We start from the raw sequence: 13,888 nt of genomic DNA, 5'->3' as shown, positions 1-13,888 counted from the left end.
TGCTTCGTTTTCTTGCACTAGCTGCACTTTTGAAGGGGGTTTGGGGAACGGAGAAGAAACGAGAAACATGAAGGGACAAAAAGAGAAAGAGACATTAAAGAAGTAAAAAGATAATTAATGGGTATTAAAGGGGAGCAGTCAGGGGCCTATAAAACCAATACCCCATTATTAAGAAAGGCAATTCAGTTATAGAGTCAGTGCACAGACAATTATGTTCTTGCCAAGGAACCCTGAGGCTATTCATGGAACTATTTACCTGAATTTGTGTGTTTGTGATTGCTCCTTAAAAAGGAATAAAAATGGAACATTAAGACAAAAAAACTTTTAAAAGTACACGATGAATTTACATATATGTTAAATCAGCCTAAGGGGAAAATTTACAGCTATCAATACTAAATAAAAATACATAGTTAGCCTGATCTGTACTGTGTTTTTCCACAATGCAATTACTTATTTTAATTGTTTGAGTTGAATATTCATTTAGCATATAAAGAAAGTGCTTGTGATTTGTTTTGAGCATTGAAGGTTTAAAAATGGCTTATTTCTGATATTTTCATCTTAGGACATATGTAGTTCTCATTATAGGACGTGCAACTGCTTGGGAAATAGTTACAAAAATAACTTCAAAGAACAGAAACAGAGCACACTGATTTATAAACCTCATGAGTGCAGTTTTCTAGATATATGTAGACAAAACGTTGACATTTATCATTCCAGAGTTTTTTCCACATTCAGACAATTTGTCATTATTTGTATCCTGAGCAGGAATCATGCTTCCAGGCATTCAACTTGCACATAAGAATCCCCAAAACAGGAACTGCCTCAGAAACATCAAAGTCTTAATGCAAGTGCCGTTCCCAGAATCACAGCTCCCACAGAGATGAATGCCTCCTTCCCAATCCTCTACCAGAGACAGTGAGAGCAGAGGTTTTGCACTCAGTATTTGCAAATAATATGAACTTAAGCTAAGCAGGAGAATATAAGACAAAAGTTTTGCTCTAAAAATTGTTCTGGTATTTAGCTGGAATCATAGAATCATTTAGGTTGGAAAAACCCCTTAAGATCACCAAGTTCAACCGTAAACCTAACACTGCCAAGTCCACCACTAAACCATGTCCCTAAGCGCCACATCTACACATCTTTTAAATACCTCCAGGGACAGTGACTCAACCACTTCCCTGGGCAGCCTGTTCCAGTGCTTGATAACCCTTTTGGTGAAGAAATATTTCCTAATATCTAATCTAAACCTCCCCTGGTGCAACTTAAGGCTGTTTCTTCTTGTCCTATTGCTTGTTACTTGGGAAAAGAGACTGACACCCACTGATAAATCATCAGTTCTATAATATCTTTTGTAGATACATAAAATAGCAAACTCAAAGTTTTCAGAGGTGCTTCAGTGGACAAGAGTCTGGGAAAGCTACAAAAGGTAGATATAAAAGTAGACATTGATGATGCATATTGCAACCCTCAAATTCCAAGTCGTTCAATGCAAAACCAGAGGACAGATGAACTCCTTAACAAGTAGTACCTTAATGACTGTTCTCAAGTTTTTATTATATGTTTTTCTAACAAAAATTATCTAGGTCTTCTGTAGCACTTTTTTTTGTTCATAATGTTCAAAAATATTTATGAATAAAGTAATATTGCGCATATCCTACCACGAAACAAAGAGGCAAGAGATTGAAATGACAGGTTCAAAGCACACAGCACACTGGGCTAGAGGCCAGCAATGGAACTACGTATGAACCCTTGTCCAGGCCTCATTAATGTCTCTGTTTGCTGTTAACTTCTTATACAACAGAATTTTCAAATTTTAAAAGTTTTGGGCCCAGAGCTAGTACTTCTACTCCATCTGAATAGCACCGAAGACTAAATAAAACTGCTGGCATTTAAAAGTGTTTTTGGAGTCCCTGTCATGACAGAAGAGGCCTGAAAGAGTTTTCTGAAGCTTCTGAAGACAGGCGGAAGCGTGAATGGTACCAAGCATATCTGGAGCTTCATAAAAGAGGATGGATGTGGGCAGAAAGAAAAGATTACTTTTGATAACTAAAGAGAACAGCATAGCATAGCATATTTATCAGTTGTAGCGATGGGACCTTTATCCTGTTGATCCTATGAACAAGTCTACCGAGTAATAAATGTAGCCCATGGCTTCATGATGCTGTTGATTCACTGCTCCCTCACCCGGGTGGGCTTCAGCTGCCTCAGCAGTGCCCGCAGAGCAGAGACTGCAGCAAGCAGCCGCAGACCGACTCTGCCCACACCTTGCTCCATATTTGGCCCTGGGAATCTTGTTTCTTTCTTGAGTGGACACAGAGAGGAAATAGATACTTTATGTTGTACTTGTGCAAGCTACATCAAGGATTATAACCGTATGTTAAGAGCATTTTCTAGCCCCGTGATGTATTTAGTGGCAACCAAACAACAAATCTTATAACTTACATGGAATATACAACTGTATTGCCATGCCCTACGATAGTATCTGCATCGTAACTGCTGAGAAAGATTACTGACATTTTGAAAGGAAGAAAAGGATTTGCAATTCCAGATGTGACAACATATTCAACAGTTCATCAGCTAGCACCCAATCCTCTGAAACGCCAATACTACAGGAGGGTCAGGCATCTTCCATGCAAAAATGAATAAGGAATGAAACAACGTGTGTCATAGTCAGAGACTCCCATTGCTCAGGCTTTAACTAAAGTCTTCAGCTGTGTATAGAAACACATACTCAATTCCTTGTTATTTTTATCCTGCTCACAACAGCTATGGTATAAATCATGACTTGGTGCTTTATAATCTATGTTCTTCACCACTTCAGAGTCAGTAGATCATGAAGATACATTTGACTTCCTGGACATAAAAAGCAATATTTTGGCTGCAGTTCTAAAGAAAAGGCCTGTAAAATATTCGTATGTGTATGTGCCTCTACTGTGTTAAGGACTGGGGTGGGCTGGGGTGGGTAGCAGGAGAAGGGAACATGCTGTAGGGGTCTATAGTTATTAAATTAATTTTAGACAAATAAGAAAAACTTTGTGCCCTGGGCCCAGCCAAATGTTTGTTAGATAGAATTTGCACATGGCAGATAGAGAAGATTTAGAGATCTAGAGATCTAAATAGCCTAAGGAAGAGATGAGCAAATTTTGCCCACCTAGAGCAATATATATGCATCTTTCTATAGACTATTATTTTGATGCTATCCAATTATTAGAACTTTATTTTTGCTTTTTATTAGGAGGAAACAGCTCTTAGAGTCATAGGTTAATTCAGGTTGGAAGGGAACTCAGGATGCCTCTTGTCTCCTGCTCAAAGCAGGCTCCGCTATGAGGCCAAACCAGGTCACTCAGGGTGTTATCCAGTCTGGTTTTGAAAACTGCTAAGGACACACAGCACAGCCTTTCTGGGCAACCACGATATTTTATTACAGGACATATAAAACCTCAGGGATAAGTAAGTGCATTGAGTTAATTGAGTTGTCCTTCATTAATCAGAGAATGAAATGGTTAATTTGCATCTAAATGTCCTAATGACTCTTTTTAATGTTTATTCCTAATGTTTATTTTCGCATTACCAAAATAGAAAAGGAACAGTTATTCTTGTAGTCCTGTAAATCATCTTTTCTGTTTGTTTGTTTGTTTGTTTCTCCTCTGAAAGAAAGGGAGGGGAAAAACACAATTTCTGTTATTGATTAATAGTAACTGTTACCACAGAAAAAATCTAGTTAACACACAAAAAAGTTAGGACACTTTTTGAAAAGACTGTAACCTGAGGGCAGTCTTAACCTTTGTGACTATCAGTTATCCTAAACTGGAGACGGCAGAATTATGTAAGAATGAACTGCTGCCGAACTCTTTCTCCAGGAACTGACAGGCTCCTTCTCCTTCCACATTTACTATGCATGATTACTTTTTAAAATTACTTCTACCTACTTTTTTCCTTTAATACCATATTTGGGGACAATCCCTTCCCTTCGTTATGAAAAGTATGAGTTTGATAGACATTGACTGGCACTTCTGAAGGTGGTAACTACTGTCAGGAAGCCTCGTCTGTACAAAACGTTCACCTGGTATTCAAATTCCCTCCATGGTCATCACTTTGCCTGAAAAATATACACAGAGTTGCTCAATAGTGCCAAATGTCTGTCCCCAACAGGCGTATTGCCAGTTACGGAGTCCACCCTACCTAATGTCAGAAAAGAATGATCTAGTCATCCACATTGTATCCTGAGACATCTGGCAGGCACTAAAAGAAATGGGAGATATGAAAGATCCTTGGGTTTATCTCTGTTTTACTGCCTGAATTTGAGCCTCGACCCATAAATGAGGTTGCCTATTTCAGTGACTAGTTTGGGGGGATCTTGGGTCAATTTTATTTTTTATTTTTAGTGGTACTTCTGATTTCTGTACTTTGCCAGAAGTACAGAATAATTCCACCATTTTGGGGTGTAAATCATAGGCCAGAGCAATGCCACGAGGGTACCTGTTCAATACATGGCAAAACTAGGCATCTGAAAATGGGAGCGTGAATCCAACACTGGTGACTAAAACCACAAACACAGTCCTTAAAAAAACGCTAGTGGTGCCAGTGCCTCCCCACAAACTAGAGACGTAGTGCCTTACTTTTTTCTTATTTCTTATTGCCTTTCTTTTTTCTTATTCTGCAAAACTCCAACTATATGCCCTGCCCACCAGAGGTAAGCAAAGGAGAGAACAATTTGTTTGTGTATCCTGATAGGATTTGGGTGCAAGTTCTGTGTGCATGCAACATTCACAGAGCCAGAAGCAGAACTTTATGCGTTGGAGCTTAGCAGGGGTCTGAGAATCAACAGTGGATTTGCAACTGGAAGGATCCACATAAGGTAGAAGCTTGTTAAGATTTACCTACCTAAATGCCATTAATCTTTTGGTTTCTCACCAGCATAAAGGGCATGCTAGTCCCTCCTTAATGCATAAAGACATTGACAGACTAAGCATAACGAAGGTTATGTAGCATTTAGATAAGTGATAATGGAGCTTAGAGCTGAGTGCCCATAAACCCAGGGGCCTGAGCTGCCCAGGATGCAGGAGCCTGGAAGTCTCGGCTTTCCGGCACCTTATCCAGCAGCCTGTCCAGGAGCCAGCCAGACAAGCAAGTAAGCAGTCAGGCCAGCAGAACCTGATTAAAGATCTCCTGGTTTCCATTATACATGGGGCAAACCAGACACATTCTTCAAGGAGATATCAGATTTCATCTTCAAGGAGAGATCAGATTTCATCAAAGTGGCATTTTTCTGGCAGAAAAACATACCATCCAGGAATCTTTAATCAGTTCTATTGCTAATTGTGTTGTTAAAACAATGCATCATGTTCCTCTGATATACCATGTGGCAAACCAAAACTAGCAGTCCGATGGACTGACTAAAAGTCTCCCTTTAATCCCCCACAGAAATTGCTGCTGTTGTAAACAAATCAGTGCCAACCTTAGTAAATGCACATTTATACACACTTCAAAACTGCACACAAGTATTTATTGGTGGTAAAACAGTAGGGCTTGGAGTGAATCAAGAAATTTTAGCATCACTCCTGTCACTGTACCTGGGAGGAGGAGAAGCCCTATCTACCCTTTGTAGATCAGATACTGAGGCATACGAGGTAATGGCACAGCAAACATGTGCTGTGTATTGTACTCAAGATTGCAAGCAGGGACTGCTTTAAGGAGTGCAAAAACGGAACAGAAAGACAAAGCGAGAGAGTCTGCTATAATGCGGAGTGATTCAATAGGCACATATTTTCATACCTTAATCTTTGCTGAATACTTGAAAGTGCTCCTCAGTCCAGCTGCTAGGGCCCCAGCTGAACAGCTCCGCACACTGTGTGCACCAAAACCTGATGAGGGACACATCTGAGTAGGTGGTCTCAGATAGGTCACCCCACCACAGACTAGATTAAGTCTTTTCCTTAGTTCAGCTGTAGCCTTTTCTTTTAAAATATAGCTGGAGTGGCTGCGGGTTTTCAGGATTTCTCCTATTCTTCCCAGTATTTGGGATGTGCTCGCTTTCCAAATAGAGAATGTCCTTGTGGAATGAGAGTGTTAGTCTACTGAGAGACAAAAAGCTAGATCACATAAAACATTTATGTGCCTAAAGGAAAGGCATTTTAGCTGCACCACCTTTATAAATAGTCTATTGGTGAAAGCACTCAGTGAGGAAGTGGGAGACCTCAGTATTAATTTCTTACTCCAACCGACTAGGTTGAAAGGGATGCTGTGCTGAAAGTGCTCTGCTATAGAGGAAACAATTTGAAATGTTGGGTCAAAGGCATAGAGAACAAAAACAAGAGAAACATATCCCTGCAGCCTAGGGTTAGCCTATTAAGTGTGCTGTACATCTAAGAACCAGTCTGATTATTATTTCTCTGTCTCATGTCATTTACTAGACATCACACCAAAAGACCTACTCCTAGTGGCCTGCTTTTTAATTTATGAGAGGAGACTTAACAGAGTTAACAGAGGGAAATAGGAATCCTCATTTTTTTCCTGTTATCAACAGGGTCTACAGCTTTCTCTGTCAGCAGAGAGCTATCAGGAGAGAGTATCATACAAAATGAATGACTCCTGTTCACAAAAATGCTGAAACATAACTAATTGATTTTGACGAAGCAGGCAGCTATATTTGATTTGTGTACTTTACATTCAGGATCTTTACTAAAGCTTTTTTGTTAAGAGAGTTACATATAGACAAATTTAATTAAGTGCTGGTTTACTTTTCATTAGATTTTTCAGAGAAGTATAGTAAAGACTATTGCTTTACAGCAGAATGTCATTTATTGACTGTGTAAACGCTATCATCAGTGTAGTCTATTAAAAATAAGCTCCTGCAATTTTGCATAAATTTCTGTTTTCCAAAAGCAAAAAAAAAAAAAGCGGGGAGGGTGGGAGGAAGACTGGTATCGTGGTAAGATGTTAGGCTAGGACTGACACCAGGTTTCAATTCCTAATGTTTTCCATGTCTCTGTTTCTCTTCTTCTGTAAAGTACTGGCAATCTTTCTCTACCTTATCAACTGTTGTGCAGTTGAATTAAAAAATGTTTGGGATAGTGCAGTGAAGGACGTGTGCCAGAGGAGAGATAAACTACTTAAAATTACTTCTGTCGTACTCTAAGGGCTGCCACTTCAAACAAAGGCAGCATACCAACTGTAGGTATCACCTAAATTCAGACCAAGCATGATAGTCACTGTGAATGGAAGATAACACAGTCTTTCCCACTAAACCAGTAGTAACGTTGTCCAACTGCTGGAGGTCTGGGCATCTGGTATAACCATCTGAACACTGACTTTCTGAGCAATTTGCCACCTTTTGCTTCCTTGAGAAGCAGTATTTCTACTGTTTCCATGTTACATAGCTCCCTAAGTCTTTCTTAGGATTTCAAAGTGACTGGGAAGTCACAAAATTAAAGCCAGCTCAGTTATCAGAATGGGATCTAGGGAAATTTCACAATACACCCATGACCCTTCAAACTGCTGATTGTTCCTTTCTCACATGCCTTAAGTCAGACTTAAGTCAGACTCTCCCACTGCTGCCCTGAAACAGAGATGTGCAAGGGTGTATAATATGAACTGATGCTTTTTGCTAAAACTAGACTCTATTCAGTGTAGCATTATTGATGCTACATGGCCTTTTGGGTCCAAGTGCCAAACTGTATTTTTGGCTTAATTTCAAGGACAAAGGACAAACTTAAGCTTGGTGCTGAACACTGAAGTGAGCGATCCCTTATCTCTGCCTTCTCCTGTGTCATCTTTTGTAGGGCCTAATTGACCCACAGATCTGGAAAAATTAACGTTTGCTATTGTGCAGTGAAAAAGGCAAACTGTACTTGTCTACAGCGCAAAGAATGTAAGTAAATATTAATTCCTCCAGTTTTGTGGCTAATCCCTTCCTCATGCACCATCCTCCCTCCAAATTAGAGCTTTTTCTCTGAGGCATCTAGTTGCCTTCTGCTCACCAAGGTCACAATGAGAAACCATGAAAACAAACAGATAGCATCTGGCCTTCATTTTGCACAGCTTGTAGGTATTCTCTCCTTCTTGAGTGTATTCATGGTTTAAGGTTAGAACATTCTCCTGAAATGCATGTCGTTACTGACATTTCCTACAAAATCTTTCTACTTTTCAGTTGGTAAATAATACCAAGTTCCACAGAGCAAGAAAGAAACCAAATCTTCTTTTCTGAAAACCAGATGTAACAAGATAATGCTCTTCACACAGCTTATACAGTAGGGTTTGTTGCTCTTGTTAGACAGTCAAACCCCCTTTGACCCACACCTCCTATGGCTTTGAACAGTAGTCAAAATTAAGCAGAGAGGATTGCTTTCTTTCAGCTCTTGTACCTTTACACACAAATGTTTGCTTACATTCCTCAGGCACTTTGACTGAAAAAGTGGCAATGATGTCTGAGGAAGCTCCTAACATCCTTGCCCACACTGAGTAGTTCCCTAGTTCAAAAGTAAACTTTGCTGAAGTTTTCTGGGATTACTCACAAAGGGTGATACAGCTCAATGTGGGCAAAGCTGCTCACACTTTGTCTTTCATCTCAGGTCTACTTCTCAGAAATTGCCAGTCCTCTTGGAGCACCGTGACTCTTCTGAACAGAGATCACACAGAACAACAGTCTGATTCTTATTTCAGACATTAATTTAAAACTGTGATCCTGTCAAATGTCCTATATATAAGGCCTCTTCCATTTGCCCCAAGCCTTGAAGAGGCTGATATTGCCATTCTCACTCATGCAAAACTCCCACAGAAGAGGGCTGAAGGCCAGCAGCACTGAGTTCCCACCTTAGCTAAGTTGTGCTGTTCGATATTTCAATAACCAACCAATAGTAGTACTGTTCAGAAAATTGGTTTTGAAAATAAAACATTAACTTCTCATTTTAGACTGACAGAAAATTTTCTTCATGGTGAAATGAGCAAATGAATAGTTAAAGATCAGGTGCTTGTTGTTAAAATCAATATGGCTTCACAGTAACATTTCGTTCTTCCACCACAGTAAAGAGTGAGTGTTTCAACCAGCTCATCAGATGTGATCAAAGACACAACTGGATACATTTGAAACATAAAATATCTTCTCTCTTAAGCAATGGCTGCATTGACTATTTTTTCCTGTATATGCTATTAGCCAACTTACAGTGGAAGCACAACCACAGTGCGAGTAGCAGAGCTGATAACTTTTTATGAAAAGTTAACACTGCAGAATATGTTACAAATTCCAGTCTTCAGCTATTACAAGTAATAAGAGAACACTGTAATTAAAAAAATAAATCTGCCCCATTTTACTTCCTTGAAGCGTATTCAGTAGTTACATTAAAAACAATTTTTATAGAAATCCTCTGTATTCACTAATTTAGAGGGAAATGCACTTAGAAGGGGTGTATACTGCACATCTTTATTGATGAATATTACTTTTCATCTAGCTCAGAAGAAATAAGATCCTCTTGAGGCATTGAATCAGATGAGTAACTGTGATGAGAAATAAATTAAAACCACAGAAAATGCCTTGTTTTTAAGTATGCTGCTGCACATAGACGTTCAGTATCTGCATTTGGAAATGCAAAACAAAAATAGAAACATTATTTCCTTTATGTTTATAATGACCACAGCATAATTTTATAGCAAAGAAATTACTTTTAAGGCACATCAGTCATTCCACATATACTTCACCTCCACTAAAATCTGACTGTCAATTAAATTTCATTTCCATAGACTCCTTGAATTCTACAAAGAAAAAAAAAGGGAAAGGATTGTGTTTACAGGCAACAAATCTCATTTCAAAAGCTGTGCAACAGTGAAACTGCTGTGTGTCTGCAGACTGGGAAACCACTCTAAACGAGCATTAAGTGACAAAAGCAGACCTTTATCTTGGTAGGAATGGGTATCTCTAATGAAGCCGTCCAGTAGCTCAGAGGTAGTAGCTATGTAACCATATGTTGCTTTGGTTGCTCTGGCAATTATATAGTTTCTTCAGATTAAACAAACCTGAACTTTTTAGCTACATCGTTACCTACAAATAATATGAGCTTGCTTCAGCTCTTCTTGATGTAACTTTAAAAAGAATTCTCCATTTCGCAAAAGAGAAAATGGCTTGTAATTTCCTCCACTCGGTTGCTATTTTTTCTCATATTTATCTATCTCAGGTACGGATTTGTACGAAACCATTGTTATTTACAAAGGGATGCTCCTGAAAATAAGTCTTAACATCCTTTCTTTAAGTGCAAATGTTTAAACAAAGCTCAAATCTCTTCACAATTCCAAGCCTTATTTTAAGAAAGGATCCAATAAATTACAGACTTGAGACTTTGAAAATGTCTCAGTTGTTTCTTTAGTGAAATCAAGCAAACTTCTAATGCATTTGGTGCAATCACCTAAACCTTACTTCAGCAGAAATCCCACTTGAGTTGGCTCTGAAGTTAAATTGTCTATTGAATTAACACCAGAACCTGAGCCACCGACAGCCTCCTTTTTCCAGGGTTAAGTGAATCAGATGCTTGTTATGAAAAACTGATGAAACAAAGTGACTGCTCTATCATTTCTCCTTATGCCACAGAGATTTCAAGAGCAGAGAGGCTACAGGCACCTTTCAGACAGAAGAGAGGGAGTAAAGAAGGGGATATCTAATGATTCTCAGGTATAGATTCAATTTAGCTGTTTCAAGAAGCCTGCTGTATAGAAGAGATTTCGTTCTATCTTTCAAAGAGCTGTTTACTATGGAAAGGTTCATTTGAGGCAGACAACAAATCCTGCTCCCTGTGGAAGGAGTGACACACATAAAATGGAGCAGTATTTACCCCACAAACAGAATACACACCTTACAGCAGTACAGCTGGAGAGGGGATGTAAATGCTCAGCTGAGTCTCACACTCGGTACGCTTTCAGTGGCGAATGTACAGACACCAGTCCCTGTCTCTCATTCTCTTCTTTACAGTTTATGACATTTTATAAACTCATGGGAAATATTATTGGCTTTAATAACTATTCAAACTTCTCTCTTCTTCTCTCCCCTCAACAAAATCCTCTGAAATCAGAAACTAGTAATAAATAGAGGAAGGGAAAGAAAGCAGCATTAATATTAAAGGTTTGGAACAGCTGCGCCTTCTTTTGAGATTTGTTCGCATACATCACTGACAATCTGCAATGTATGCTTCTCATTAAAAAAATAAATATAAAGGATTTAGTTGCTCTAAGACTGTAAATACGAAGGATTTAAAGATCTTAGTGGTGTGGTGATTGCTCTTCCTCTGAAAATCTGCATAGCAGACTGCCTCCAACTGCCTGTCTGAGAATGAGAGCAGCATGCATCCAGCCCCTGAGATCAGCCTTTTGAGGGGGACCTAAAAAGAGGGAAAGAAAGTTCCCCAGGGCACATACAAGTTGAGCTGGCTGGAAATTCGATTTTTTTCTTTTAACTTAGAAAATGTTAGTTGAGTTCACCAAAATGATTTTTTTTTTTCCCCCACTACCTGCTCCAGGACAGCGAGGTGCTTAGGCTACTGATGTGAGGGGGATGGAGCAGGAATTTACTGCCTGGTGATCCAACACAGGGAAATAAGGTCATAGGGTGCATGTGCTCTTTTTCATATTTCATGAAAACACGCAAGACTCCCAGGTTTGTCCCACTGACAAATAAAAAATCATGGGAAGATAGGAAAAACATTTTCCATCTAGCTCTACGCAAAGACCCCTCCAAAGAAAAAGAAAACCCCATGCTTTCCGTTTGACTTAAGCCCTGTGTAAAATCATCATTCAGAAGGTTTTAACAGTACAAAGGTTTATTTAGAAAAGAGTTTGGATTGTTCTTTAGGGGGTTTTTGGCAAACATTTAAATCCTTTCATAACTCAAAAGACTGTCAGTGCTTGGTACTTTGCACTTTCTTGCCCCACATAAGCAGTAAAAGCCAATTTCTTACTGGGACAAGCCCACCACAGGTCCCAGCTGCTCTATTTATAAATACTCAAATCTCCACCACCACTGCCACTTAATCCTTTCCTCTTGATGTCTCTACTTGTTTTCCCATGAAATTCCAGAACCCGTAAAAGCTCTCTGTCTCCCGAACTCGGTGTCTTAGCCTATTTTCCTCTGCGAACTCCCCATGCCCTCTGTCAGGGTTCAAAGACAATCACTCCCCTCCCCATTTATCCATCCACACTCCAGCACCGCTCCTCCAGCACCATGCCACCATTCTGTACCACAGTGAATGCCCTCAGCCTCCCCGACACTATCTCTGTACCCCGCACCACCATTCTGCACCCCCAAGGGGGCGAGCCCTATTCCTTCTCTCTTAGCCCAAACCCCATGTTCTCTTCCCTCCCTTATTTTTCAGCATAGAGCTTTCTCCTTCTCTTTTAACTCCACTCCTGCTCAAGGCAAATCCATCCCTCCAGCTCAATGCCGGAAGTTCTTCTTCTTCTTCTTAAAGAGAATGTGTTTAAAGGACCTGCGGAAGTCCTGGTTGAAGATGGTGTAGATGACTGGGTTGAGGGAGCTATTGCAATACCCAATCCAGAAGAAGAACTTGAAGAGAGTCTCAGGAACCTCACAGGCCTCCCGGCAAATACCATAGAGGCTGTAGCTGAAGAAGAAAGGGAACCAGCAAACTACAAAGACCCCCATGACCACGGCCAGCACAAAAGTAAAGCGTTTCTCCCGGGCCTGGGTGACTTTCTTACGGCAGATGCTGCTACGCTTCCGGCGACGGCGGTATGAGAAGAACTGCATGGAGCGATTGCTAGAGCGGGACAGACGGCTACTAGAGTGCTTGGAGGAATATGAGTAGGAGAAGGACTGGCTCTTGCTGCTTTTGCGGGGATGCTCCTCCCGGCTCCGCCTCCGTCTACTCTCTGAGGTGCTGCTCTCCTCCAGCTCAATGTCCTCCAGTTCTGAGGTTTTGCGCCAGTGGTGCACTGAGTAATGTCCGTTCTCTCCCAGCTGCATCCTCAGGGACGTGCAGCCCCCAGCAGCACGGCTCAAGCCGTTCTCAGTCTGGGATGACCCCTCTGGCATCGTACGCTTCTCAGAGAGGGTCCTGGTCCTTAGCTTGGCCACACGGTAGATGCGGATATAGACCAACACCATGATGAGGCAGGGGGCAAAGAAAGAGCCAATGCAAGAAGAAAGGATGTACCATGTCTCGTCATTGAGCTTGCACTGGGGAAAGCCGTCTCCTTCAGGGTCCCGGTACATGGAGATCAATGGCGGGAAGGAGATGACAGCTGAAATGAGCCACACAGTGAGGATGATGGCCTTGATCCGCCGGGGGGTCCGTTTAAGGTTGTACTCCACCGCCTGTGTGACCGACCAATACCTGTCGAGGCTGATGGCGCACAGGTGGACGATGGAGGAGGTGCAGAAGAGCACGTCCAGAGCCAGGTAAATGTTACACCAAGCCTTGCCGAAGTACCAGTAATTCATAAGCTCGTTGGCTAAGGAGAAAGGCATGACCAGGGTAGCCACCAGGATGTCCGCGCTGGCCAGGGACACCAGGAAGAGGTTCTGGGCCAATACCTGTCGAGGCTGATGGCGCACAGGTGGACGATGGAGGAGGTGCAGAAGAGCACGTCCAGAGCCAGGTAAATGTTACACCAAGCCTTGCCGAAGTACCAGTAATTCATAAGCTCGTTGGCTAAGGAGAAAGGCATGACCAGGGTAGCCACCAGGATGTCCGCGCTGGCCAGGGACACCAGGAAGAGGTTCTGGGGAGCTCTCAGCGCCCGGCTGGTGAGCACGGCTATTACCACCAGCACGTTGCCCACGATGGTGAAGACGATGAGGAAGCCCACCACCGCCGCCAGGCTGGCCACGGCCGCCGGGGAGTAGGGGGAGGGCGGCTGCCGGAGGGCCGAGGAGGACGGCGAGGAGGGG

General features: G+C 41.4%; 1 protein-coding gene across 1 annotated transcript; it reads right to left on the bottom strand.

The window, feature by feature from the left end:
- Nucleotides 1-12,080: 12,080 nt before the first annotated feature.
- Nucleotides 12,081-13,884, bottom strand: ADRA2C (adrenoceptor alpha 2C; the record flags this gene model as incomplete). The annotated part of the gene is made up of 2 exons (XM_009890548.1): nucleotides 12,081-13,331; nucleotides 13,532-13,884. Coding segments are annotated over 2 exons (1,272 nt in total), but the record flags the coding sequence as incomplete, so codon positions are not given.
- Between the last annotated feature and the right edge of the window lie 4 nt (nucleotides 13,885-13,888).

This window comes from Charadrius vociferus, unplaced genomic scaffold (genome assembly GCF_000708025.1).
Source record: "Charadrius vociferus isolate BGI_N301 unplaced genomic scaffold, ASM70802v2 scaffold88, whole genome shotgun sequence".
Lineage (NCBI taxonomy): Eukaryota > Metazoa > Chordata > Aves > Charadriiformes > Charadriidae > Charadrius > Charadrius vociferus.
The sequence above is the reverse complement of the archived record's forward strand: the minus strand, read 5'-3'. Positions and strand labels throughout refer to the sequence as shown.